Here is a 24,889-nt window from a genome sequence, read left to right as displayed (position 1 = left end):
TTAAATATTTAGTAAAGAAGCTCCAGGCAGGTTGTAACAGCAGATGATCTCCTTAAAGGTCTTCCTTATGTCCTGGCTCCTCAAAGCATATATTAGAGGATCGATCACTGAGTTGCACATGATAAGAATCAGGTACATGTTGAAGTGGGCCATGAAACAGATGCAATAAGGAATCTTTGGACAGGAGATAATAAGGATGAGGTGGAGAAAGAAGGGCAGCCAACACACAATGAAAATGCCTAAAAGGATGGTAAGAGTGAGAGCTTCTTTTAAGCTGGCCCGATGCTGGATAGAGGCATTGGAACCAGGCAACGTTGCTATGTGTCTCATATGAGATAGAGCTAGCAGGAACATGTGGCTGTAGAGAGATGCCATTAAGAACAGTATGGCCAAAAACATAGTCACCAGACAAACCACCACTAGTGTTGTGTCAGAGTAAATAATGAAGACATGAAGCTCCCAATGCAGAAGCTCCAGATGTAAATCATGCACGCTTGCTTGACAGTCATGATACCATAGTAGCAGAGTGCATAAAATATGGAGATGTAGCGATCTGTGGCAATGGCTAGAAGATTGCACATGGAGGCCACCACAGAAATGCAGATGAGAGCCCTCCAAGTGGCGCTGGTTCGGTTCCCGTGTGATGCTGTAACCTCTCGCAGCCGGAGGTCTCTCAGACGTGACGGATGTGTTTCCACATTATAGTCGAACTTGTTATCAATCTGACGGGTAAAGTGTTCTTCTACAACTAGGCTCCTGTTAGCCAGAAGATGGATCACTGTAGTCTCCCATGCATTAGAAAGACTTACTAACATATCTGCCAAAGCAGATGTAAAGGTACATGAGCGAGAGAAGGTTCTAGTTCTTGATGATGGCAAGAATAACAATGTTTTCCAAAAGACTTAGCAAGCCTAGAGAGAGAAACAACTCAGGGGCAATGTGGACCTGCGTGAGGTACATGGTGATGTATTCATTTTGTGGCTGAGGTTCTTTCACTGGTAAAAAGCTTTGATCTGAGTGGCTGTCAATGAATGCACTCCACCCCTGATTCTTGCTCACCTGTTTAAAAAAAGTGATAAAGAAGGAAAAAGTCACATTATCAAACAAAGAAGACTTTTGAAATGGTGTGTTTACACGAGAATGTCCCATTTGTGTCCAAGTGAGTTTGCTCTGAGTGCTCCGGTCTCCTTCCACATTCAAAGATTGTGTTTACACAGCGTAGTGTGAAAAAAATAAAGACAGTGAGTGATTGACAGTTGTGTGGGTGGAGTCTCGTTGTTGATAAGAGGTCAGAGGAAAATGGTCAGGTTGATTCGAGCTACTAGGAAGAATATAACATGGATGGACTTTAACACCAAAAGTCTACATTGAGTTCCTCTCCTGTTTGCCAAGAATTTTCATCTTAGGCTATCATGTGCACTAAATCACCCAAACATGAAACTCGATTATTTTAAAGAAAACAATCACCTGGTCTTTCTATCTGTCAAGTTTGGTTGCTTTTGTGCTCATGAAAGAGCAAAAAAAAACTACTAAAAGAACTAGCAGACTACTTTCTGAATTCAAATTAGCTACATTGTGACAGACAAACCAAAGCTAACTTGGATTTATTGGTTCCAACAGATATGAGGCCACCACTGACTTTCAGTCTTATATTTGATATATATCATAAAACACTAAAACTCACATTTATTGAAATGCTATGCTATGCTATGGTGGGTGTGAATGCAGAAGATCTATAAAGTGACAGCGTCTTGCCTTGTCACCTGCAATATCCTTTATGAGAAGACATTTATTAATTAATAGAGTGTGAAAAGGTAAATCATAAAATAATTTGCAGTGTTATCATTTGTCATGTTGAACCTCAGGCACCAGCAATACAGCACTAAGGAGTGAAACAATGTAACTTGTCAATCACACAAAAGGTACATTTTACATAATGAATTCTAAGTTAAGCAATAAGCTTAGGACCCTGTAAGAAACAAAAAATTCCAATCTAAGTTAGTCAGTTATATTTCAGCTCTTAAAGTTTTCTCCATGTTCAACACCTGTGAGTCATCCTTGATCCCAATATTAAGACATAGTAATTCCTCCCCTGCTGGGAGCCTGATTCCCGCTTAATGCCCACTTTATTTTGAATCACAAACAAACACCCATCGAATGCTTTTTACTCCTCTAAATAATGTGGAAATTACTGGTTTACACAATGGGATCTATCAATCATTGCACGTGTTTCTCCCCATCTTTCCAATATACTGTACATCAGGGAAAATCTAGATGCTACACCTTTTCCTGACCAATATAGTTTAAAACTATCGAAACACACTTGATCAGTTTTTTTAATGGCAAACAGGACCAGAAAAAACAGATAAAAACATGATGTCTCACCTTGCAGTCCTATAATATCCCCAAACTATACACATAATATTCAAATTCAAAATTCAAATTCAAATTTTATTTGTCACAGTCATACACAGTACGAAATGTAGTGAAATGCTTAAACGACCGCCAGTGACCTTAAAAAGAGAATTAAAGCTTATAATAAGTAATAAATATGAATAAAGGAAATACTATAGAAAATTTAAATAAAAAAATAAAAATAAAATTTAACTAGGAAAAATAGAACTAAAAATAGAAACTGAAAATAGAAATATACTGTACAAATAGAAATATAATGGTGTGCAAATATTCATAGCAAAAGTGACTTTGTGCAATGGTTATTAAAGTGTCTTTGTGCAATGGTCCAGAATGTAGACGTAAACATGTAGTGTAGCTGTGATGTGCGTGGAATTGTCCATAGTGTCCATGGATGTATAAAGATTGATTGATTGATTGTGAAAAGAGGAGAAAAATATACTTAATGTTGTATTCTTCATATATAAATAAAGTAAGTAAAAGGTAAATGAATACCATGAAAGGGAAAATATGTGGCCGTATGACAGCAAGAGATCTTTTAATAGGCTCCATTCATTTTTATCTACTGCTTATCCTGTAGGTTCGTGGGGCCTGGAGCCTATCCCTGCACACCATGGACACGGTGCCAATCCAATGCAGGGCACGAACACAAAACGTGCATTTTGGCAATGCTAATTAGGCTGATCTGCTGTCTTTTTGTCTGTAACAGGAAACCACCACACCATGGTACTGTCTTTACATAGCCTTTATTCCATATTAATATGACTGTAAAAAATCCCAAGATTACTTTGCAAAATACCTAAATCTCAAGTTGATTCACAAAATCCCACAAAATTCTTTGGGAAAATTCCCAAAGAATGGCACCAGTGACAATGAGTTTCCACCCAGTTCTGTCACACTCACTGTTAAATATTAAATAGAAATAAGAAATGGCACAAAAAAAAACGACAAATGACAAAATAGTTTAAAATAATGAGTTGGAATAATTGAAAAGTTGTTATTCAGTGTTTCTGTAAAGTAAAGCGGAGGTCTGGTCCAGCCTACGTAGTATAAAATTAACGAACTAATGAATTCCTCACCACAACTTCCGGGTTCTGTAACCTAACCGGGACAGACTTCATTTCCCATGAAGCACCGCGCGGGTGAAGTCCATGTGCAGCAGTGATGGCAGAGACAGGAGTATGGCGCGGCGCGTGCGTTCGAGGACACATTAGAAACACGAGTTCAGTGTAAGCTTCACTTCACTTCACTTCTCACGCTCTCGTCTTTACCGGATCGCTTTAATACCGGACACCGAAAATAGACAAGAGGATCTGCGATTTGATTAGCTAGCCGATTAGCTTAGCTATATTTAACTGCATAACTGGACAGTCGTGTGTGTGTGTGTGCGCGCGCGCCCGCCCATGCGGGTGGCCTGTGCTGTCCTTACTGTCCTCTGTCACGCGCGTCACTCACTAGGCATGAACGCTTAATTCCAGTCTGTTGACTTGTTGATTTATTGATGGGGATTGAACTCGGAAGTAATAATACAACCAACACGTTTATGATTATTATTATCACTGTACATACGCTTGTAAATGTGTTAAGTAGCAACATGTGAATATGACAGTAGTTGACGGTAGATGAGACTGTAGCTGTGTCTGTTTATCTAGGCCATGCTGTTTACTGTGTGTGAAGCCACGCCCCCTGGCATGAAGGTGAAGGCTACCGACTTGAAGGGCGTTTTAAACGTCATTTCTCTTTTTGTTTTTTTGTTGTTGTTTTTCACCCTTTTGGGCTTTTTGGGGTCTTAACATGCTCGTGATAATTGGCAGGCAGCCTGGAAATATTAATTTAAATGTTCAAAATGTGTCCAAAATGTTTGAACTTTCGACTGCTCCCATGGAGGGGTCGCCACAGCAGACCATCCGATCCGAGTACAACTTGGCACAGGTTTCACGCCTGGATGCCCTTCCTGACGAACCCTCCTATTTAATGCAGGCTTGGGACTTGCACTGCATCCAGTTGCATTGGGTGGAAATCGATTCTGAACCTTTCACCTGGCAGGCGAGAAACCTACTACTGATCCATTAATAGCTCCAGAATGTGTCTGACATTACACAAATAAAATTGGATTAGCTAATATTTTTTCATTTACCATTGCGCTAAACATTATGACCACCACCTAATACTCTGTATTTCCTCTCCAAGGCAAGAACTCGATTATACCTCGGCATACAAATTTAATCTGTTCCGGATGTGATTTCTTAATTTTGTATTGTAAAATGCATTTTCCCATATAATCCGTCGTTCATATGCTGAGGTACCACTGTATCTGGCACCAAGCCGTCAGTATCAGATCATGTAAGTCTGGTAAGTTGTGAGGCTCCATTGATCAAACTAGTTTTTCCAGCACATCCCACAGAGATTGAGATCTGGAGTAAGGCCAATTTAAACTCGTTGTAAGTGGTTCCTCATACCATTATTGTGCCATTTTTGCAGTGTGGCATGGCACGTTGTCTTCCTGAAAGAGGCCACTGTTATCAAGGAGCGGTGTACTTGATCAGTGACAGTGTTTAGATAGGTGGTATGTGTCAAAGTAACATCCATGTGAATGGTAGGACCCAAGATTTCCCAGCAGAACATTGCTCTAAACATCACGCTGCCTCTGCTGGCTTGAAATTTTTCCATAGTTTATCCTGGTGCCATCTCTTAGTTAAGCAACACACAAACAGGACATTTTCTTTCATTGCTCCATGGTCAAGCTATAATCCTAATGTATCCATTATAGGCAGAGAGGGGCAGTGGTGGCTCAGTCGGTTAAGGCTCTGGGTTACTGACCGGAAGGTCAAGGTTTCAAGTCCCAACACTACATGACTGCGTAATATCTAACCAGCTTTCAGTGGTCATTGTAAGGGGATAGTTAATGTTATTCACTTCACCTGTCATTACTCAATGTTATGGCTAATCAGCATATCTCACACTTCCTGGTTCGAGGGTTCGGATCTCGCCTTTGGTCTGTGTGTCTGGAGTTTTCATGTTCTCTCCGGTTACTATGAGAGTAGTCCAAACTGATTTTTGTTTCCAATATTAATGAGTGTGTATGTGCACATGCTTGTGCATTGAAGTGGATTGATACCCCATCCAGAGTTTCCCCTGACTTGTGTTGGATTCCTCGGAGTAGACTCCGTTCCAGGCCCCCTGCGAATTTCCACAGGATAAGTGGTCTGAAAAATTCATAAATAAATACTTATTCGCTTTTGTTCTTTAATGATTTAAATGCCGAGCTTAGATCAGATGTCAGTAGCACAGCTTTCGTTTCAGAAAGCTTAAAACACAAGCACTAACAAAAATACACTGCAAAAAATAAATTCTTATGGACATATTTTAAATTTAGTCAATGTATCTATTATTTCTTAATATAATATTACAGAAAGACAAATATAATTATTAAACCTGTTTCTAGCCATAGTTTCCTATTACTATAATTTTGCTAATTTTGGTTCTGAACATCATAAACTCACTGTCTGAACTTAGTTTCCCTTTCTTTACCATGGCATACAGTATGTTTTCAGATAATTACGCTTTGGGTTATTTACTTCAAAGCTATATATTAGTGCCCACTGACTATTTTAAAACTAGTCCAAAACGTACTTAACCTGCTTTTTCCACCTGCAGTCTTGTTCCAACGCGATCCAGATTCAGTGTAAAACCTACCCCTCTGGCCACCCGTCTACCTGCGACCATAAGCAATGGAAATAGGTGTTCTGATGTATCAAGAACAAGTTTAAAAGAAAAGAGGAAGTAAAAAAAAAAAAAAAAAAGCTTGTTTATTGAAAATAGACCAAGCCACCAGAAACATTGCCAAAAGAGCTCACAGGGGGTGTGGCCTAAGGTACATTACTGGGGCACCGTCATCAATTTAGCATGCATCACTGGTGCTGCCATAGATTTCAAAATTAGCAGGAAGGTTGAAGGATTTGTTCGTTCTACCTTTTATTTGTTTGTGCCATGCTATGGTAACGTATCTGAAGATCACATAACCCACAGCTGTCTCCCATGGAAGTATCAGTGACACTATATTGGCTTTTATGAGAAAACTCTGCTGTTGGCTCTGGCGAGACCCTATTTGGACAAGAGATGAGGATTCCATGATACCACACAGGTGTCAGTAATCTGGACACATTCTGACATACAGCAGGATTTCCTATAACAAGCAAACCCAAACAAAATATGAGAGCGGTGCTTGTAAAAGAAAAGTGTCAGGAGAAAGAGCTTTGTGATGAGGAATTATAAAAAAATCCAATGTCTACAGGATTCTTTCAAATTGTAAATAAAAAGGGAGAGAGTCAAGCTCATCAACAAGCCGAGGCAGAGCAATAAATAGCAGCGGTGATGGCAAACTTGAACAAACAGGTGCGTGTTTTGTGAGCGAAAAAGGGACCGGAATTGTGCCAGAATGCCAAGCTGACTACTTAGAATGGGGGTATTAATACGGAAAGGAATCAAACTTTCACACATCTTGGCTTTATAATTCCCTAGTTTACTCTTTCAGTTTAGAAATTGAAGTGTGTGTGTGGTTATTATTAAAAGTAATTAGACTGACTTTTGTGTTTATGCTCAAGTAAGCTTATGTGATACTTACTGTTATCAAAGCAGTGCCACAGGCTGATTGCCTCCATGTCACACGCGGTAATTCGTAAAACACACAATAACTCGTGCTAAAGGAACCCCAACCAAGTACTGCAACATTATTATTATTATTATTTTTAACAATTTCTCTTTTGTAAATTATTACTAATTAGTCTTTAGACATATTCTAATATTTTGAGACACTGGATTTTTAGCTGTCATCAAAATAAAAACAAAAAAAAAAGGCTTGAAATATTTCACTTTATGTGAAATGAATCTCGAATATACAGTGAGGTCAATAAGTATTTGATCAGCCTGTGCAGCTTTGTGAAGGTCTCCAATTTTGTCTCTTGTGTCCTTTGACAGCTCTTTGGTTTTGCCCATGTATCTACTTAGACTTTGGCTGATTGTGGGGTGCACAGGTGTCTTTATGACAGCTAACGACCTCAAACAGGTGCTACTAATTTAGAATCATGAGCAGAGTAGAGCTGGACTATTTAAACGCAAAATAACAGGTCTTTAAGGGTCAGAAATCTGGCTGATATGCAAGTGTTCAATTACTTATTTGACACAGTAATTCACAAATAAATTGTTAAAAAAATCAAACAATGTGATTTCAGGATTTTTCTTTTTAGATTCTGTCTCTCACAGTGGAAATGCACCTATACTGAAAATTGTAGACCCCTCCATGATTTCTAAGTAAGAGAACTTGCAAAATCACAGGGTAATCAAATACTTATTGAGAGATCAACTTCAAATTTAATTGCGATTTTTTTCTTATTTTCCAAAATGCAGTGTAGATTACATTAGCTGCATACCTATATCTTTTGGCCCTTTATCCTCCCCATTCCTCTTTTCTTCCAAAACCCTCCCCCACACCTTTACACCATCACCACCAGCCTGAAACATTATTACTACATGGCAGGATGGATCCACGCTTTCATTTTGATTATGCCAAATTCTGACATTACCATCCGAATGTCACAGCAGAAGTAGAGACTTGTCATACCAGACAACTTTTTCCAATCTTCTTGTCCGGTTTTGCTGAGCTCATGTGAATTAAAGCCTTACTTTCCTGTTTTTGACAGACATGAGTGGTACCTGGTGTGATCTGCTGCTGTAGCCCACTTGCTTTACAGTACAACATGTTGTGCATTCAGAGATGCTCTATGGGACATATCATTTGTAACGAGACGTTGTGAGATACTGTTACCTTTCAGCTTGAACCAGTCTGGCCGTCCTCCTCTGACCGTTCCCTGAACCCCCTAGAGATGGTGTGTGTAAAGATGCCAGAGTTGACACACTGTTTTTGTCATGTTGTAATTCTAAATGATGGATGTACAGATTCCATTCAGATTGTTAAACTGCCAAGTCAATGTGGAAAATATCATGTTTAAAGCTATTGCAATGATGATGTCATATAGCCTACCTTTATGTGCAAGTATGTTAATAGTGTATAAGTCACGTTTAATAAAAATCAGAATACAGAGCTCGGTAAGCACCTCGACCTCATTAATTCTGTTTTTATCTTATGATATTAATTATGATACATTATATTATGTTTTCTCCCTTCTAGGTTGTGAGAGGTTGGGAATTTAAAGACCAGATGATGCAGCGTGTGTTGTGTCCTGCAGCCGCCCCGCTGCGCTCTGTGTGCCTGGACCTCAACACCAGGGACCTGAGTGTCGGCGCAAAGATCCTTCATATAAAGCAGTTTACTGCACGCTGCTTTAGCTTCTCCGGCATCACCAGGAACTCCGAGTCCCACAAGACACGTCCTGAGGATCAAAAAGCTGCACAGAGGCAGGAAAGAAACCAGGGAGAGAGAGAAGTCTCACCACAGAGCATCAGGGACCTCGATCCACTGCAGGACAAGTCGATTGGCCTGGTTCAGAGGTTTAAGAGGACTTTTAAACAGTATGGAAAGGTGATGGTTCCTGTGCATATCGTCACTTCCACTGTGTGGTTTGGGACGTTTTATTACGCTGCCATGAAGTAAGTGCAGGTCTCTTCTCTTGTAATCTTTATTTTGTAGCCCAGACCTGATTGGTAGTTCTATATGGAAAGTAACAACTGTTTATAGCTTTATTATATAGGAGAGAAGAGTAACAACCTTGTTTCAGCTCCACCACATGAAATGTAATTATGTCCTGGTTTTGCTCCTCCTTAACCGAAGAATCCGGTCTTGTGCTGCTCAAGTAATCGCATAAAAACTTGGAACTGTGCAATCATTTAATCGCAAAATGCTAATTAAAAATAATTCCAGGTTATCCAGGCACTTAGTCGTGTCCAATTCCCACATGTCATGTTAAGACACTCTCAGTGACAGTTACCACCCATTAATGGCATGGACTAACGTGTGTTTCCTCTGTCACACATAAAGCTGCGATGTCATCTTTTCAAACTGTCACTCACCCACCGTAAGGGAATGGTGTAACACATTCGGTGGACAGCGTTATCCCAATCTATCTGCTTGCGTCAGCTTACAGATGCCCATTGATTGGCCAGGGCCAGAGTGTGAGTTTGCCATGTGAGATGACAAGGCCGATCTTGATCAGGGTGTCCCACCAGTCTGTATTCTGGCCTCTCTTTTATTCCATATTTACATACTGTCTCTGTAAAATATCATTAGGAGTTCACCAAAGTTGACATAAGTGACTCCAGCCTTATCCGCTCTGCATGTTTAAAAGACATCAAACTATGTCTTACTGGGAAATGCTTACTCATTAATCTTAATCAGTAGTCCGTACAAGCACAGTGGATAAGACATTGGACTTCTGATCAGGAGGTCGAATTCCAGCACCATCAAGCAGCTACTACTGGGCCCTTAAACAAGGCCCTTAACCTAACCCGCAGTTAAAAAATAAATACATAGCTGCATGGGGGCGACTGCCAAGTAGGGCTATGCAATTAATCGAATTTCAATTTAGATTTCAATTTCGGGTCTCAACGATCACAAAAATGGTGTAATCGAGAAAAACGATTATTCACTTTTTTCTGTAAGTTATTTTGACCTGCGTTCTGACGCGCGCATCCGCACTTTCGCCCTTGCAGAAGCCCGAACTCTCTCACTCTATACTGTCAGCCAAGAAGTTGCGTATGTGGTATTTGATCGCATTTAAAAATCAGCGCGAGTGAAGATGGCAGAAAAAGAGCAGCCACAGTCTTGGTCAACAGATCTTTGATCAACAAAAGAAGTAGAAGCAATTCTGTTGTTTGGGTTTTGGATTCGAAGAAGCGGACGTGGATCAAAAACATATTAGGTGCAAGATTTGCTACGCGGTTGTGTCGGCACTGGTTGGTAACATCACAAATCTTTTTAACCATTTAAAATTTAAACACAGACCGACATATGACCAACTAATAAAGAAACAGAAAGAACGACGAACAACCCCCACAACATCCTCGCTAACACAGTCATTTATTAAAGACACGCTCTTCAGTGCAACTCCGTATCCATCCAGCTCAGAAAGGCACAAAAAAAAAAAACTTTGCATACTTTTTAGCCAAAGACATGTGCCCTATTAGCACGGTTGAGAACAAAGGATTCAGGAAAATGATAAATACTCTGGACAAGCGTTATGCTTTGCCATCTCGACACCATTAATAATAATTTATTTATTATTTTATTTAATACTTGTTTTCAAAAGATTGTGGAAGTGCGCTACATTGTTGATCTTGTTTGCCTTTATCTGTTTTAAGGAGAAATCACTGTTCTGTTTAATAAATGCAACATATTTTCAAAGTCAATAAGTAGTCATGTAAAATAATCGTAATTTCAATCATGACCAAAATAATCGTGATTATGATTTTTCCCATAATCGAGCAGCCCTACTGCCAAGTGCTTATAAAGGAAATGTATTTCAGGATCTCTATCCTCGCTGGTTCTGAATATGTGACTCATTCTAGTCACATGCCTCTGAAATAGACCAAACTTCCCTAAAATATAAATATAAAAAAATAAAAATCATAGTCATCATAGTGTTAGTGACCACATTAGTGATGATTAAAAAATAAATTCATTTTGCTACTACGAGGTGTATCACACAACCCTGTCATTAATCACTGTCCTATTACTGCTCACCCTGTCTGGTACTTTTTTTAAACACTAATGTAGGATGTCTGAACAGAGTCAATGTTAAAAATTAATTATTGAAATGAAAAGTTTAAGTATTTAAATATCAATTTTAATTCATCTCGCAGTTATAGTTCCTCATTTTAAACCTTTTCTGTTAACAAACTGTGATTAAACATGGTAAGGGAATTGTCAGTGCACAGACCAGACAGACTCGAATGTACCTTTAAAAAAAAAAAAATATATATATATATATATATATATATAAAAGTTTTATACATAGTACTTAAAAAAAAAAAAAAAAAAAAAAAAAACACTCTAGTATTGATAAGAAAAATATCCCTGCGTAATTCTGTGCTGGTTTAAAGCACAACTGTAAAGCTGTTTTCCTGGATAAAGTCTCATTCAGTCACACTTCACTGTCATCTAAAGTGCAAGCAAATATAGGACGTACTTTTATCAGCATGCCATTATAAACTCTGTATAATTCCAATTTTAATGACTGGGCATAAAAATCCCCATTCCAACTTGTATAACTGCTAAAAGATTTCTACATTGTATATGTGTTTTTGCCAGAGGGGTGAACTTGGTGCCATTTCTGGAGTTCATTGGCTTACCAGACAAGCTCGTGGGCCTTTTGCGAGACTCTCAGGGTGGATATGCACTGACAGCCTACGCAATGTATAAGGTATGAACTGCACTAATCTGATGAGCAAAACATCAAAGTAATGCAAATGTCCAAATTCTACATTCCACTTTTTGTCCTGAACAGCTTGCTACCCCGGCCAGGTACACGGTCACGCTGGGCGGCACGTCCCTCTCAGTGCAGTACCTCCGTAAACACGGCTACTTCTCCACCCCGCCTCCGGTCACGGAGTACCTGCAGGACAAAATGGAAGAGACCAGAGAGAGATTCTCTGAGAAGATGGAGGAGACGAAGGAGCGGTTTTCAGAGAAAATGGAGGAAACTAAAGAGCTCCTGTCAGGTCGCATGGAAGAGACTAAAGAGCGCTTCGCCGAAAAAATGGAGGAGACGAAAGACAAGCTGGCGGAGAAACTGCAGGAGACCAAAGACAAAGTGTCTTTAAGGAAGAAAACGGATTAACAGGAAATGATCACTCTTACAAAGTTGTATAATTCTACGAATCAAACGGTATAAACATGTTACAATCTTTCACAAACTTCCAGTCTTGATCCACATGTCCTAAAGTCTCATTTATTTTTTATTGTTCAGTAAGACCTAGAAACCTGATCGTACTTACTGCATAACTGATTAGGGCTGATTTCTACTTCTGTAATAATGCACATTGTGTGATGTGATTGTATTAGGAGAGAGAAAGGAGAATTATGAGAGACAAGAAGTTTTAGCAAGTAGAGGCATATATCTGCTAATTTAATAAGCAGCACCTACACTTCAACCAGAGACCACAATCCTTCATTCTTAATTACTGTTGGCTCACAAGCCAGAGGCTTAAACAGGCCAGAGATCACCTAACAAACTGCCTTGTTTCTTCCGTCATACATCTTTTTTTATCTTATGTAACTATAATATACACCGATCAGCCATAACACTAACACCAGCGCCAGGTGAAGTGAATAACATTGATCATCAATTATATACTGTACCTGTAAACTGATGGCAGAATCATGGGCACCCATGGCTTATCTATGCCTGTGGGAACGACAGCCCATCTGGTCCAATCCCACAAAAAATCCGTACTGGCCCATGCAGTATCAGTGCAGGTATCAGTGCACCACAGCCTGCCATGCATGGGTCTTAGCAAGCAAAGCGCCAAAGGCTGCCGACCTTGTCTCCAAACTCCCCAGATACCAATCCAAATGAGTACCCATGGGACCCACCAGACAAACAAGCCCGATCCATGGAGGCCCCACCCCTCAACCCACAGCACCCAAAGGATCTGCCGCTGGAGTCCCAGTGCCAGATACAGCAGCACATCCCTAAGGCCCTGCGGAGGCCTAAATCCTAGGTGGGGTTAATGTTGATGGTTTGAATGTTATGGCTGATCGGTGTAGCTTTCAAAATATAAGGGTGTTCAAATCAAACAGGGACTTTCGATTGTGCAGAATAACAGAACTGTTACGAGAGTAAAAACTCCCTTTATTTCTCCATATAATCTCCTTCTACACTAACACACTTATCGCAGCATTTCACTAGTGCTTGTATTCCATCAGGTTTTCCAAGTACACCAGAGCCATGATTGGACTGCCTGCCTTACATCTGAAATGGTGGTCTCCCAGGAACTAAGTAATTTTATCACAAGTCCCGTTTTACCTTGAACACCCAATGGGTTTTAACACAACAGTTATTCTAAAAAGCTAATTAAAGGTAACCACATCTATTCATTGTCTATACTACATACTGTAGACTACCCTGTGTAGGGTTTTGCATGGGACCTTGAGTGTCAGGGCATCGGGCAGTGTAAACCCTGCATGAAGTGCCAACCCATCACAGGGCAGAAGCACACACACACACACACACACACACACACACCAACCCAGTCATACACTACGGGCATTTGTAATTGGGAATAAAACAATCAGTCCATAACATGTCTTTAAAACCCGGAGGATACCCACCAAGATGCACAATCAACACACACACACATACCAGAGCCAAGATTTAAACCCACAACCCTAGACAGTGCTATCCACTAAGCCACATGTAGCTTTCCCAGGTAAAACATGTATACTTAAAGTATAAAAAAATAAAAATTCTGAGAGGAAAGATATTTTGCACTACCACTTCCAGAACAAAATGCATGTCTTTCATCTTTTATATTTGTGTGGATTTTATTTGAGCTTGTTCTGACCACTGATTTATAAAAAAGAAACTAAACCTGTGTAGATGTAGGTCCTTGTATAGGAAGAGCTCAAGCAGAAGAGAGTATCTGGGAGTGTGGGGTGGAACTTGAACCAGACTAGAAGTAGCACAAAAACAAAATGGGATAAAGAGGTGTGGCCTTTTAAAGCACTCGTATACCCCAGCGGCAAAACTTTGACACCGTGAACTGACAGAAAATAGTTGGGATATGGTGAAAACTTGCGAGACTTCATTAAAGTTTTTCCCACAAATCATCCCCGAATGCAGCTGAAGAAACCAAACTTTTCATTTCAGCCAGCAGTTTTCTTGTTCCGTCATCGTTTCCTGTACATGCTGCTCGTCACATGTGACAACTTCTCCCTATATTAGGAAACACCTCAGCTGGTGTGCAGACAGGCTTGTTTACACAGCTCGCTTCGTGAAGCCGCCTCTCCCTCAGCCACAGGTTCTTCCATCGTGCTGTTCAAAGGCATTTCTAATGCAACGTGGTGTGTCTACATGGTGGCTTGAAAATATTAAAATCCTACCATATGAGCAGAGCAGGACAGGTGCTCTTGAAATGACTCTGCTGCTAGTGTGTGAAGAGAACCCATTTAGAAGAAAAAAGATACTTTCATGGTCTCAGTTTCTCTATTAAATGGTTAATACAGGGTGTCTCAAATGTCTTTGTACATGGGGGAAATTACTATCTCGGAAAAAAACATTACGATTGCTATTTCTTTGTAATCTCACACACAAGGTCTCTCTTCTGCTTTTGATGATCTCGTGTTAACATAATATCTGAGAAAAGAATTAGTCCTCGACTTACAAACATTTGAGTTACGAATTTCCGCAGATATGAACAGACCACGATTCTAATACCGGTTCAATCATGGAAGTAGCTCACGTGTATTGTACAAAAAATAGACACTGCAGTGCACCCGATACCAATATTTACAATTATATACAGTATTTTCAGTGCGTAGGTAAGTGTATAAAATGTCGAAAGTCTGGTATATTGAATATATGTGTGCATGTGCTGGGGAGAAATGAGTCAGCCTCACTGGTTTCAGTGAATCAGCCCGGGAGCACTATGATAGAAAATGGTTGTCCTGTAAAGCTGTCCTGATGCTAAACAGAAAATCCAATACAGTGGAAAACAACGTGTCATCTGGGATTCCCCTCATTTTGAAGGCGTAGGGACAACACCTTCATTTCCTTAGGTGTAATTACGGTTTTTGGCCACATGATAGCTGTGTGGGGAAAGGGGACAGATTGAGTCAAGTGGATTGGTATGCTTTACATTGTATATTCGTGTCAAAGCCATATAAGACTCACTTTGTCGGACTTAAGAACAAATCTGACTTACAAACGTGCTCCTGCAACGGAACTCGTTCTGTCAGTCGGGGACTACCTGTATAACATGAATTAAGAATGAGAGACATTGTGTCAAGGCAAGTGTGTAAGTTTTCCCTTGTGTACGGAGACTTTTCTGACACTACTGACATATTAAGCCTGTAATAGCAATAATCATTCTACAAATGTGTGGAAATTAGAAAAATAAATCGAGTGAACGTATTTCTGCTCAAAGAGCAAATGAAGATATTTAGCGATTACTACAAACATGTAATGTTTGCAGTTGGGGTGTGTGTGTGTGTATAAAGCCAGGTGACTTGTGGTTAAGGGAATCATCTAAAGCCATACAGTAAGTGTGTCTGCTTTATGTCTTTATGGAGATTAAACTGTATATTAACAAATCGAGATGCTCATTGTTTTATGGTTGAGTACACAGTTTTGAAAAACCACATTCTTCATTCTCCTAATAAACCAATTTTATTCATCCTTGTCAAGAGTTTTTTTCTGTGGTCCTGAGTACGAACACAGCAAACTGATTTTACTCTCTTATGAACCTATCTCAGGAGACTTGGGGCATGAGGAAGGGTTAATTCTGGACATGGTGCCAATCCATCACAGGGCACATACACACACTAAGGGCAATTTGGGAACGCCAATTAGACTAACCTGCATGTCTTTGGACTGTGGGTTGAAACCCACCAAACATGGGGAGAACATGCAAACTCCATGTGGAGAAACCCTCCACCTTGGAGGTGCAAGGCGACAGTGCTAACCACGACGCCACTGTGCCGTCTCAACCTGCTTTCAACTTATATTCACTCTTCTTGTTATTAAAGCGTATTGGCAATTAAAATGATACACTCTATGCAGTATTTTTAAAATGTTTTTATTTTTAATGGTTTCGCTGTAGTTTGACCACAGCAGTACAAGCATAAAATCTTTGACTACAACAGCATTTAGAGCAACGTTTTTTGACTATTTTGAACTGTTTTTTTTTGTTTGTTTTTTTTTCTGAAAAAGTATTGCAATAACAGACCTTAGGCCTAGAACCTAGTACATCACAATTGCTTAAATAAAAAGAGGCAAAATACACATATTTAACGTGTATATAGACATACGCATGTACATGTATGCAAGAATACAGTACAAGTACACACTTATGCATACACACAAAATGCTGGGGTACATTTTTGTTTTTTCAATTTTTTTTTTTGTAAATAAAAACTAAAATGATACAAAGTCCATGACAGAAGCAGTCCAGTATTGACCAAATAATGCTGAAAAGCTACGGGTTAGCCGGAGATGTGCACAAGCATCTGATGCTTCGGGGGAAAACAAAACCGATGAGCGATCGGTTTCAGCCGACGCTCGCGAGGCTACAGCCTTCCGTGGGTTTTACGTCACACCGCAAACCTCTCAAGGCTACCTGGCAATGGAGCACTGAGGGAAATGAAATGGCGCTGCTATGTACATTATCTTCAGTTCCGTTGATGTGGACGTGCTCAACGGTTACGCTGGACACCCAGCAGAGCTGTCATTCAAAAAAAATCCCCCTTATTTTTTTGTTCCGACATACCACGTACACAGAATGTGTAAAATAAATAAGTAAGAAATAAGAATGGTAGAAGTGTCAGTGTAGTCGCTGTCTGGATTGATTATTAAAACGCTGGAAGCATAGCATTGCATGGAAATTTAAGACTGGCTATTACGTGCTTACAGAGTACCTCAAATAATATAGAATATGCGTGCTTTCGAAAGGATAGCCTGGACAGTGACCAATGGTTTGTGTGGGTTTTAATTTTTTTTTTTACTGCAATAGAGACACACAAACATTCCAAACTTTGCAGGCGTGATTGGTGTATCTGAAAGTTTGGTAAACTGCTGCTTTCTTCCTGTGTGTGTGCGCAAGCTACAGTATGGCCATGTCATGCCTAAATCACCAGTCCACCCATGGGAATGTAGGGACGTGTTTAATTTGATTAGATTCGATTCTACTTCTGTGCAGAAGTTTCCAGGTTTCATTTAGACACCAGTGAGGACATGACGCCTTAGTTAAGGGCGCGTCATGGCTGACATGACTGCACGGGACTAAGTCCGTTTTGTAAAACAATGCTGATGTGACAGTCAGTGTGTTAGCTGGTTCAACGCTGTGGGTGAAAATGGTTTTGGTAAACGTGAAAATGTATATACTGTAGCACAGATTTGCACTGGTACGCCGATTCTACCGTTAAATTGCAACTTATACAAGTTGTTATCTCAGGGTAGGATTAAAAAAAAAAGAAAAAAACCAAAAAAAAAATTCTATTTCAAGCATCTCTTGTCCTAGAACAACTGCCATTCATACTGTTAATATTGTTATTATTCATAAGAAAAATAAGTAGTACTTTGTAATTGTTCTGTAATTCATATTTAAGTATCGTTTGCAAACCTTGTTTACAAAAAAAGACAAAAGCACATTTCGAACTGTAGGCATTTACAAACCTGATAACCACTGTGTTAAATTTTTATACCATCTATACATTATATTACACTATTAACAATATCTTTTGTGGTTTCTACCCATTGGGTAGGATATGTGTGCATAACATATTCAAGTTATTTACAGCACCTTACAAAAGAAAAAAAAAAGAAGAGAGAGACAAACAATAAAAAACAGAAAAATAAAACACAGACGGACAGACCAGAGAAATAAAAAGCACCGTTGGAAGTGAGGCACACCGAAGGTGGGAGCTTAAAGAGTGCAAGTGGGTTCCTACGTCTGCTCGAAACGTGAACATTAGGCACCGGGTTAGCTCACATCATACACACATGCAACAACGCCTCATTCCACGGACGACGAGCACTTGTTTGTAGCGAGGACGACAATCGGACAAAACGAGGCAGGAAAAGCCGAGCGGAGACGGTGAAACGATGGTCGATATATGAGAAAAGGGTCGAGCCAACGAGCGTGGGCCAGATTGCAATCGATTGGTGAAAGCAGCAGCAGCAGCAGCAGCGATAGCAGCAGCATTAAACACAGCACAGATGAAGGGATAAGTTCCGAGAGCTCTTTGGAAGAGTAAACGACGGGAGAAAACATCCGACACACGGAACACTTTCAAGCATCTCGGTCAGCACCAAACAAACAGGAACATCGTTCAGTCTTTCTGAAAGCGGCTGGCGCTACTTGCCGTGTCCGTGTCAACCTACGGGAGATAAAATAAGAATGTGATGCGTGGGGTAGCTGGCAAAAGCCCTTACTGAATGCTGGCATCGCAGTTAAAAAAAAAAAAAAAAGATAAAGGTTTCAGGTTTGTCGTCTATTGTAGAGGTTCAGGTCTCCAGGTGCAGATTGAAACTCAGCTGGAAGTAAAACAGACTGAACCGTGTTTACACATTTGATCCTTGGCTAGTTTTCATTTGTGCCCAAAACACCTCCTGGGTAATGAAGTGTGCAGATAGTGGCTCTGTTCGTCATGCAAAGGCTTTAACAGAAATTCTTCACGTCCTTCCAAACACTGACAATGATCAGACCTCGTCCTGGACTAAAACTCATGCACGCGCGCGCACAAAAAAAATGGTGAATCAGAGCAAACTAGTGTATGTACATCCTTAATATTTAATCAGGGAACCAGCCCTGAACATGCATTCTGAACAAGCTGGTTTTCTACACAAACACAAACACACTCGAGGACACTTTCTCGTCTGGGATTAGTGTCCAATAAATTGTCTCATTGTCTTTCAAGTGTACTTCTAGGCAGTTAAGGCTTGAGGTCAAGAGCCAGATTGAGAAACCAGGCTTGGTAATCTAGCTGGAGTAACTAGCCTACAGGTCACATCGTCTTCATGAATAAACTTTCACACATGCACGCACGCACTGTACAGTTGAGCCAAACACACTAATGATTTTAGGGGCAGTGAGGCTTAAAATCTACTGACAACATTAAAGAAAAGGGCAGCTGATAAGCATGTGTCAGTGAAATAATCTTAAACGGAAACATACAGGATGGACGTATCAAATAAATATGTCCATGTTCGACGCCCTAAATGAAGAACAAAAAGGGCTAAAAAAAAGATGAGCCTTTAGCGCTGATATTAAAGGGATGTATGCCGTACTACAAGGCAAAGAGTTCCTTTGGGTCCTGGTTGAAAAGAGCTTAGAGCTTTTGACTGACACCCACTAAGTCCCAGTGTCAGCTAACCAAACCACCTGCATGCATCGAGTCTCTCACACCTCACCAGTGCTGACCACCAGATCATCATCCAGACACATTTAACACAGAACAACATGTGCTCAGCTTGTAAACGTCTACAAAGTAAATGTAGCACCATGGTTTGGATCTGTTCGCCCAATAACCACAATGCTATGGATTGAAAGTGATGACATGATTGCATTTTAAACAGAACAGCGCAACTGTACGCAATGAAACTAAGGTGTTTAAATCCTCAGTGTTTTAAGCTGCTAAGTTTGGATCAGCTCAGGTGTTTTCATGCACTGCTTCTCTGTGAAGACGGTTGCGATCGAGACTCCTCCTAAGAGCGGATCAACACGGACAGAAGCTGGAGATGAGCTCAAATCAACACTTTAAGAAATCAATAAATAAAAAATTTTTAAAAACGCAGAACAAACCGCTTGCGTCAATACTGACACGTGTAAGAACTGAGCAAGAAGCGAGGAACCGAATAGGCAATGCAATCAGAGGAAGGCTGGGTTAATGAGATATTACAGTGAACAACCCTCACTTTAGCCCTTAGCTTAACCGTGTTACTAAACATGATTATCTTACCTAACCTAGGAGACATGGACAGCACAGCGACATGGGCCATGTTTGTATGCTTGTTTGTTTTTGCTCACTCTGGTTACTATGGCAACGTCCATCGGGACGTCGTACAGATGGTGATCTGTGGCGAGAAAGGGGACGAAAGTGAGAGTGCACGACTGGGCAGCGTAAGCCATTTCAAGTAAGGAAAAGCCAGGAGACGCTTCCGTCCATGCTGAACAATGCACAGATAACACCTCGCGTCCATATAGCGCTCTAATGATGATTAAATAAATGCCTTTTTTTTGTCACGGGCCAAGTGCAACACGTGTAAAGGATTACAATAGCCTTGACTGTGGTTCAGAAATTAATAACTTTAAGAGCACGACCCTGCGCACATGATACCTTTCCCTCATCGTTGATTATGTGGTTTAAGCATATTAAAGAAAATTAATGATTTTAACACTGCTACAGGAAGGAAAGTGTCTTTCAGACTGTTAGAGAGAAAAAAAAGGCTATAACAAAAGACAAAAGTAATTACTTAATAACCTTAGAATATTTCTGTGTGTAAAGTGACAATATTACGTAAAAGTAACATTCTGTTAGCGTCTATCTGACCTCAAGTGGTGTAAAAGTGTCTGAAAGACCGTAAGGAGGACTACGGACCGGGAAGGAGGATTTCTAGGCTGGATTTAAGTAACTCTTGTGCAGAAGTAAGGAGAAAAAAAACCTACTGCTTCTACAGATCACCAACTTTGGAGTTTCTTTAACAACAAAGACCATGAAATGCATTTCTCGCTTTTTCTCCACAATAAAGATAGTGCAACTTGTGTATGTGTGTGTGTGTATGTGTGTGTTGATTTAAATGTATATGATTGTGAGGGTTTACTCTCACGCCAGCCCCCCCAAAAAACCTCCTTGGCACTAGGATTTGGATTTCTGTTTCAACTGAATTGTGCACAGATCATGGTCCTGGAAAACTTTAATCCAAGTCCCTCGACTCCAAGTCCGGTCTTAACCAGTGGATGTGTTGGTGTTTTGTAGAGCACATCACCAAAAGAAGAAGAAACAAAAACAAACAAACAAACAAAACAAGCTTATGTGCTAATATCATCATCTCCCGTTTGAATGTAATACACAAGTACAAAATAGCGCTACAAAGCTTTGTTATGTCTTTTTCTGAGACAGTCAGTCAATAAAATGTTATTTTGTAAGCTTTGCTCCACTTGGTTCCTTCTTTGTAATGTGGCTTTGCTTTTGTAGTTGAAGACAGACGCGTTTTATGTTGTGCATGGGCGTGTCCAGAGACTGATCACACCCCTTTTCTAGCCGGTAAGAAAGTTTGGAGAGTTGACATTACACTAGCTCTCCTCTCTGCATGTCCTTGGCTTTGCTCAGGACTATTGTGCTTTCCGTGCTGCCCTGGCGCGTCCTGGCACCGGGCACAGTTGGCACGGAGGAGGACTGGTTATTGCTGTGCTGGTGAAGATAAAACGCCTTGCCTGGATAGTGGCCCATGACCTCGCTGTAGGCGGGTGGGGGGCCTTCCGTGCGTCCCTGGGCACTCCAGTTGGCGGCGCTGATGCCTGTGTTGGTGCTAGGGGGGCACGGGCCATGGCTGTCCATCAGGTCACTGTCGAAGACTGTGCGGTTGGGTGGCGCTCGCACCGACTCGCGGTTCAGCTCCAGCTGTTGCTCGGGGTTGCGCAGCTGCAGCGGGCACGGTCCCTGGTATGGCGGCGGCTCCTCACCGTCTGAAAGTGCGATGGTGGGCGGCAGGTCGATGTGCTGCTGCAGCAGAGGGTAGGTCGGCTGGAAACGGCTGAAGCGGTCTCGCTGTAGGAATGAGGGAGTGCTGAAGCGCTCACGAGGATGAGGAGCGTACACCACCTGCGAGCGAAACAGCAAAAGCAATAAAGGTTCATGGTCTGCGGCAAAAATGTTGATAGAAATAATAACTTTTTAAAGCCCAAATGGATTCCGAGACTATACTCGTGTTGCTACTGCATCGTAAAAAAACCCTACATATAGCCTATGGTGTGAGCACTCTAAAAGCACATGGACTAAATCAAGAAGACAATCACTCTATAAACTTCCTTTTTCTTATAATGGAATTCTGTGTGCATGGACTGGTCTTCTCGCTGCTGACCCTGTCCCCTCAACCCTGCTCTCCTAAAGCCTCCACTTTCTCCCCCACCCCCCATCTCTGGGCCTGAACCTGAAGCACTCATCCCCCCAAATCACCATATGGACATTATAAATAAATGAGCAAAAATGCAAATTTATCCATCCAAATAAGAAAAATATTAATATTATAAAAATATTAAGCAAATAAATTTTTTAAGACTACACTTAATGATCCCAGAACAGTATTCCTGTTGCCATTTGCTGGAAGAGTTACGATGGTTTGGCAGAATAAGATGATATCACTCACACACAAACACACACACACACACACACACACACACACACACACACACACACACACACACACACACACTTGTAGCATGCTCAGTCACAAAGGATTTGGTGCTAAAGTAACATTTCCAGCTCCTTGTTAATGTTTCTCTGACACTCTGGATCAACTGATTAATGCCTTGATAACTAGCCAACCAATTAGTTAAGCAAGAAAATCCACTAAAAGTGATTAAACACTGCAGTAGTAAGAAGGTTTACATCTGATTAACAGTTGATTAATTAACTGATGGAATGACTATCGTCTGAAGCCTGAGAATTTAAGAAAGTTAAGCACAAGCTTTACATCAGAAGACGTTCCTGGCTCTGCTATATAAAGCTTTATCTGGAGAAAGAGGGCCAGCGTTTACGCACAATCAAATTATTCCATTTGTGGGAAATCTCCATGTTGGCCAGCCAATAAGACAGACAGCTTTGTTTTATGGGGCTGCGTTTCAGTTCGAGCCAGGGTGGCTAATGAGGGGCAATTTGGAGCGAGAGGCAAAGTGTCTCGTCTCTCAGACAGCTGTCTAGACGCTGCCAGAGGAGAAAGCCAATGATTAATGATGCAGTGAGAGACGCAGGCATCGAGACAGGGACTCTCAAAGCCACGTACAGTGGGGGAAATGTGCTACACTCCCCCAGAGGGACACAATACATGTGCAATGATTAACAGAGAGGCCCTGCTTCAGACACTGACCCTCTCCTCCCCCTGACCTTACCAAATAAGGACCCTGAGCTGAATCCTCAACCCCCTCCACACACACATCACATACACTCTCGTACAGAGTTAATGACCTCACCTCTGAAGCTCCTTGTCTGGATCCACTATCTGATGGCCAAAAACATCCCTCCTATCAGGGGAGACAGAAAAGAGAAATAACGTTTTTTAAAATAAGATCTCAAAATATTACAGAATGAATACACATTCAAGAACATCTCGTGAATCAAACATGTCATGAGAAAACAAGTTTACAGAGTTATATTTATTGCAGAGTCACTGTTAGAGTACATTTCGTGGGAGAGCCCCAGAAGCCCAGTCTCCTCTGAATCCAGACAAAAGCTCAAAACACTAATTAAAACAAACCCCCAAACTACTTGTTTATGCCCTAATACTAATGCTCAGCATTAACATGTGTGTGGTAAATCAAAGCAGCAGAGTGCACCAGACTGTGTTCTCCCTCCAGACAGTGTCTCTGCACTCGCTCTCCCCCTCAGTCCACCCCCTCCCCTCATGAATAAAAATGAAAGCGACTCAGACGTTTATCTGCCTCTCCCGCACGCTGCAGCAGCCAGCGTGCATGTCTGGCTCTTCTCTAGCGTCTAGACAGAGCTGGGCCAAATTTAATCATTAAGGCACGTCTGGGAGCGAGAGTACTGCGGATATTTATCAAAAACACAGTAAATGGGATCTTAGGCTAACACACGGTGCTTAAAGCCACACTTGGGCTCTTTTTTTTTTTGAAACAGACCGGTACGCCTTAATCGAATCTCACAGCTAGAGGCGACATATTCGTCAGACTAGCTTGTCAGGTTTTGCTTTTACTTCGCCAATACGTCTAACCCGATGCTGCCTCCAGGTTTTAATGAGGTTAATACCTGTGCATGACGTTTGTGTAAGGATGGTATAAAATCTACTTTTTTTTTTTTTTTTTCAGAAGGCAGACCTAAAAAGACTTAAGACTTAGAAGGCAGACTTAAAAAATTTTTTACGGACACCGTCCGGATCTATATGCAAACTATATTGATTGAAACAAAAACCGAGTCATTTTCCTGGCTGGCAGTAATCCACTAACACACGTACTTCAGCTTAAAGTGAAGGATGGAGCAGTGTGACGTCTTACCGGCTGCAGAGAGTGCTCCTGCCTCCTGGCCTGGCCCAGTCTGCTCATCAAGGACCACGTCGAGAGTTTATAGTGGTTCAGAAGACAGATAATCACCACCACCATCACCATCATCACTACGATTATGATTATTATCTGCACAAACTCCAATTCAGCTGGAGGAAAAAGGGACAGAGAGAGAAAAAAACAGATTTAGTTTTTTTGTTATCATGAGGTTACAGACGCATACACAGCAACAATCAGGTTTAATCATCATCCTGTTTGAAAAAGGGCTGCAGGAAAACGCAGTTCTTGTTCTGACCACAGGATGGAAGCACAGAACAGCAGGAGTGAGGAAGACAACCAACTGAGTGAGGAACACAATTACTGTTCTGTTGAACAGAGTGTCTCGGACATAGACGAAAAAAGGACTGCATGACGTTCAGCTGTTGACGAAGGCTCAAGTGGTTCAGGATGTACAGGAAGTGATACGTTAACACTGTTTACCTTTCCTCTATTTAAAAGCCTACTCTCTCACACAGACACCAGAAAACAGGTCTGTAACACGCACAAAAAAAATAAAAACAAACATTTTTTT

At 40.9% G+C, this 24,889-nt stretch overlaps 3 protein-coding genes across 4 annotated transcripts in view; 1 reads left to right on the top strand and 2 right to left on the bottom strand.

The window, feature by feature from the left end:
* mc5rb (melanocortin 5b receptor) lies at positions 1-1,401 on the bottom strand. Its single transcript, XM_053494093.1, is given in 4 exon segments — positions 1-455; positions 458-610; positions 704-864; positions 1,367-1,401. Coding segments are annotated over 4 exon segments (804 nt in total).
* Positions 1,402-3,536: 2,135 nt separating this feature from the next.
* fam210ab (family with sequence similarity 210 member Ab) lies at positions 3,537-15,759 on the top strand. The gene is made up of 4 exons (XM_053495184.1): positions 3,537-3,641; positions 8,600-9,018; positions 11,675-11,786; positions 11,871-15,759. Exons 2-4 carry the CDS (start codon positions 8,630-8,632, stop codon positions 12,201-12,203), a joined length of 834 nt encoding a protein of 277 aa, XP_053351159.1. The 5' UTR covers positions 3,537-3,641; positions 8,600-8,629; the 3' UTR covers positions 12,204-15,759.
* A 1,070-nt stretch (positions 15,760-16,829) lies between these two features.
* The window catches only part of ldlrad4b (low density lipoprotein receptor class A domain containing 4b), an 86,044-nt gene continuing 77,984 nt past the window's right edge, over positions 16,830-24,889 (bottom strand). For both annotated transcript variants that reach the window (XM_053495182.1, XM_053495183.1), the window contains 3 exons: positions 24,313-24,467; positions 23,272-23,322; positions 16,830-21,904 (listed from right to left, as the gene is read on the bottom strand). In XM_053495182.1, coding sequence (XP_053351157.1) covers positions 21,371-21,904; positions 23,272-23,322; positions 24,313-24,467 — 740 coding nt within the window. In that variant the 3' untranslated portion in view covers positions 16,830-21,370. The remainder of the gene's footprint in view (positions 21,905-23,271; positions 23,323-24,312; positions 24,468-24,889) is intronic.

This window comes from Clarias gariepinus, chromosome 4 (genome assembly GCF_024256425.1).
Source record: "Clarias gariepinus isolate MV-2021 ecotype Netherlands chromosome 4, CGAR_prim_01v2, whole genome shotgun sequence".
NCBI lineage: Eukaryota > Metazoa > Chordata > Actinopteri > Siluriformes > Clariidae > Clarias > Clarias gariepinus.
This window is presented reverse-complemented; position numbering and strand designations above follow the sequence as displayed.

Bases quoted from the DNA above. Each gene is read 5' to 3' on its own strand.
- fam210ab (XM_053495184.1), top strand. From the start codon at position 8,630: ATGATGCAGCGTGTGTTGTGTCCTGCAGCCGCCCCGCTGCGCTCTGTG. The intron at 9,019-11,674 runs GTAAGTGCAGGT...TGTTTTTGCCAG, and splicing joins TTTTATTACGCTGCCATGAA to AGGGGTGAACTTGGTGCCAT. The intron at 11,787-11,870 runs GTATGAACTGCA...TGTCCTGAACAG, and splicing joins CAGCCTACGCAATGTATAAG to CTTGCTACCCCGGCCAGGTA.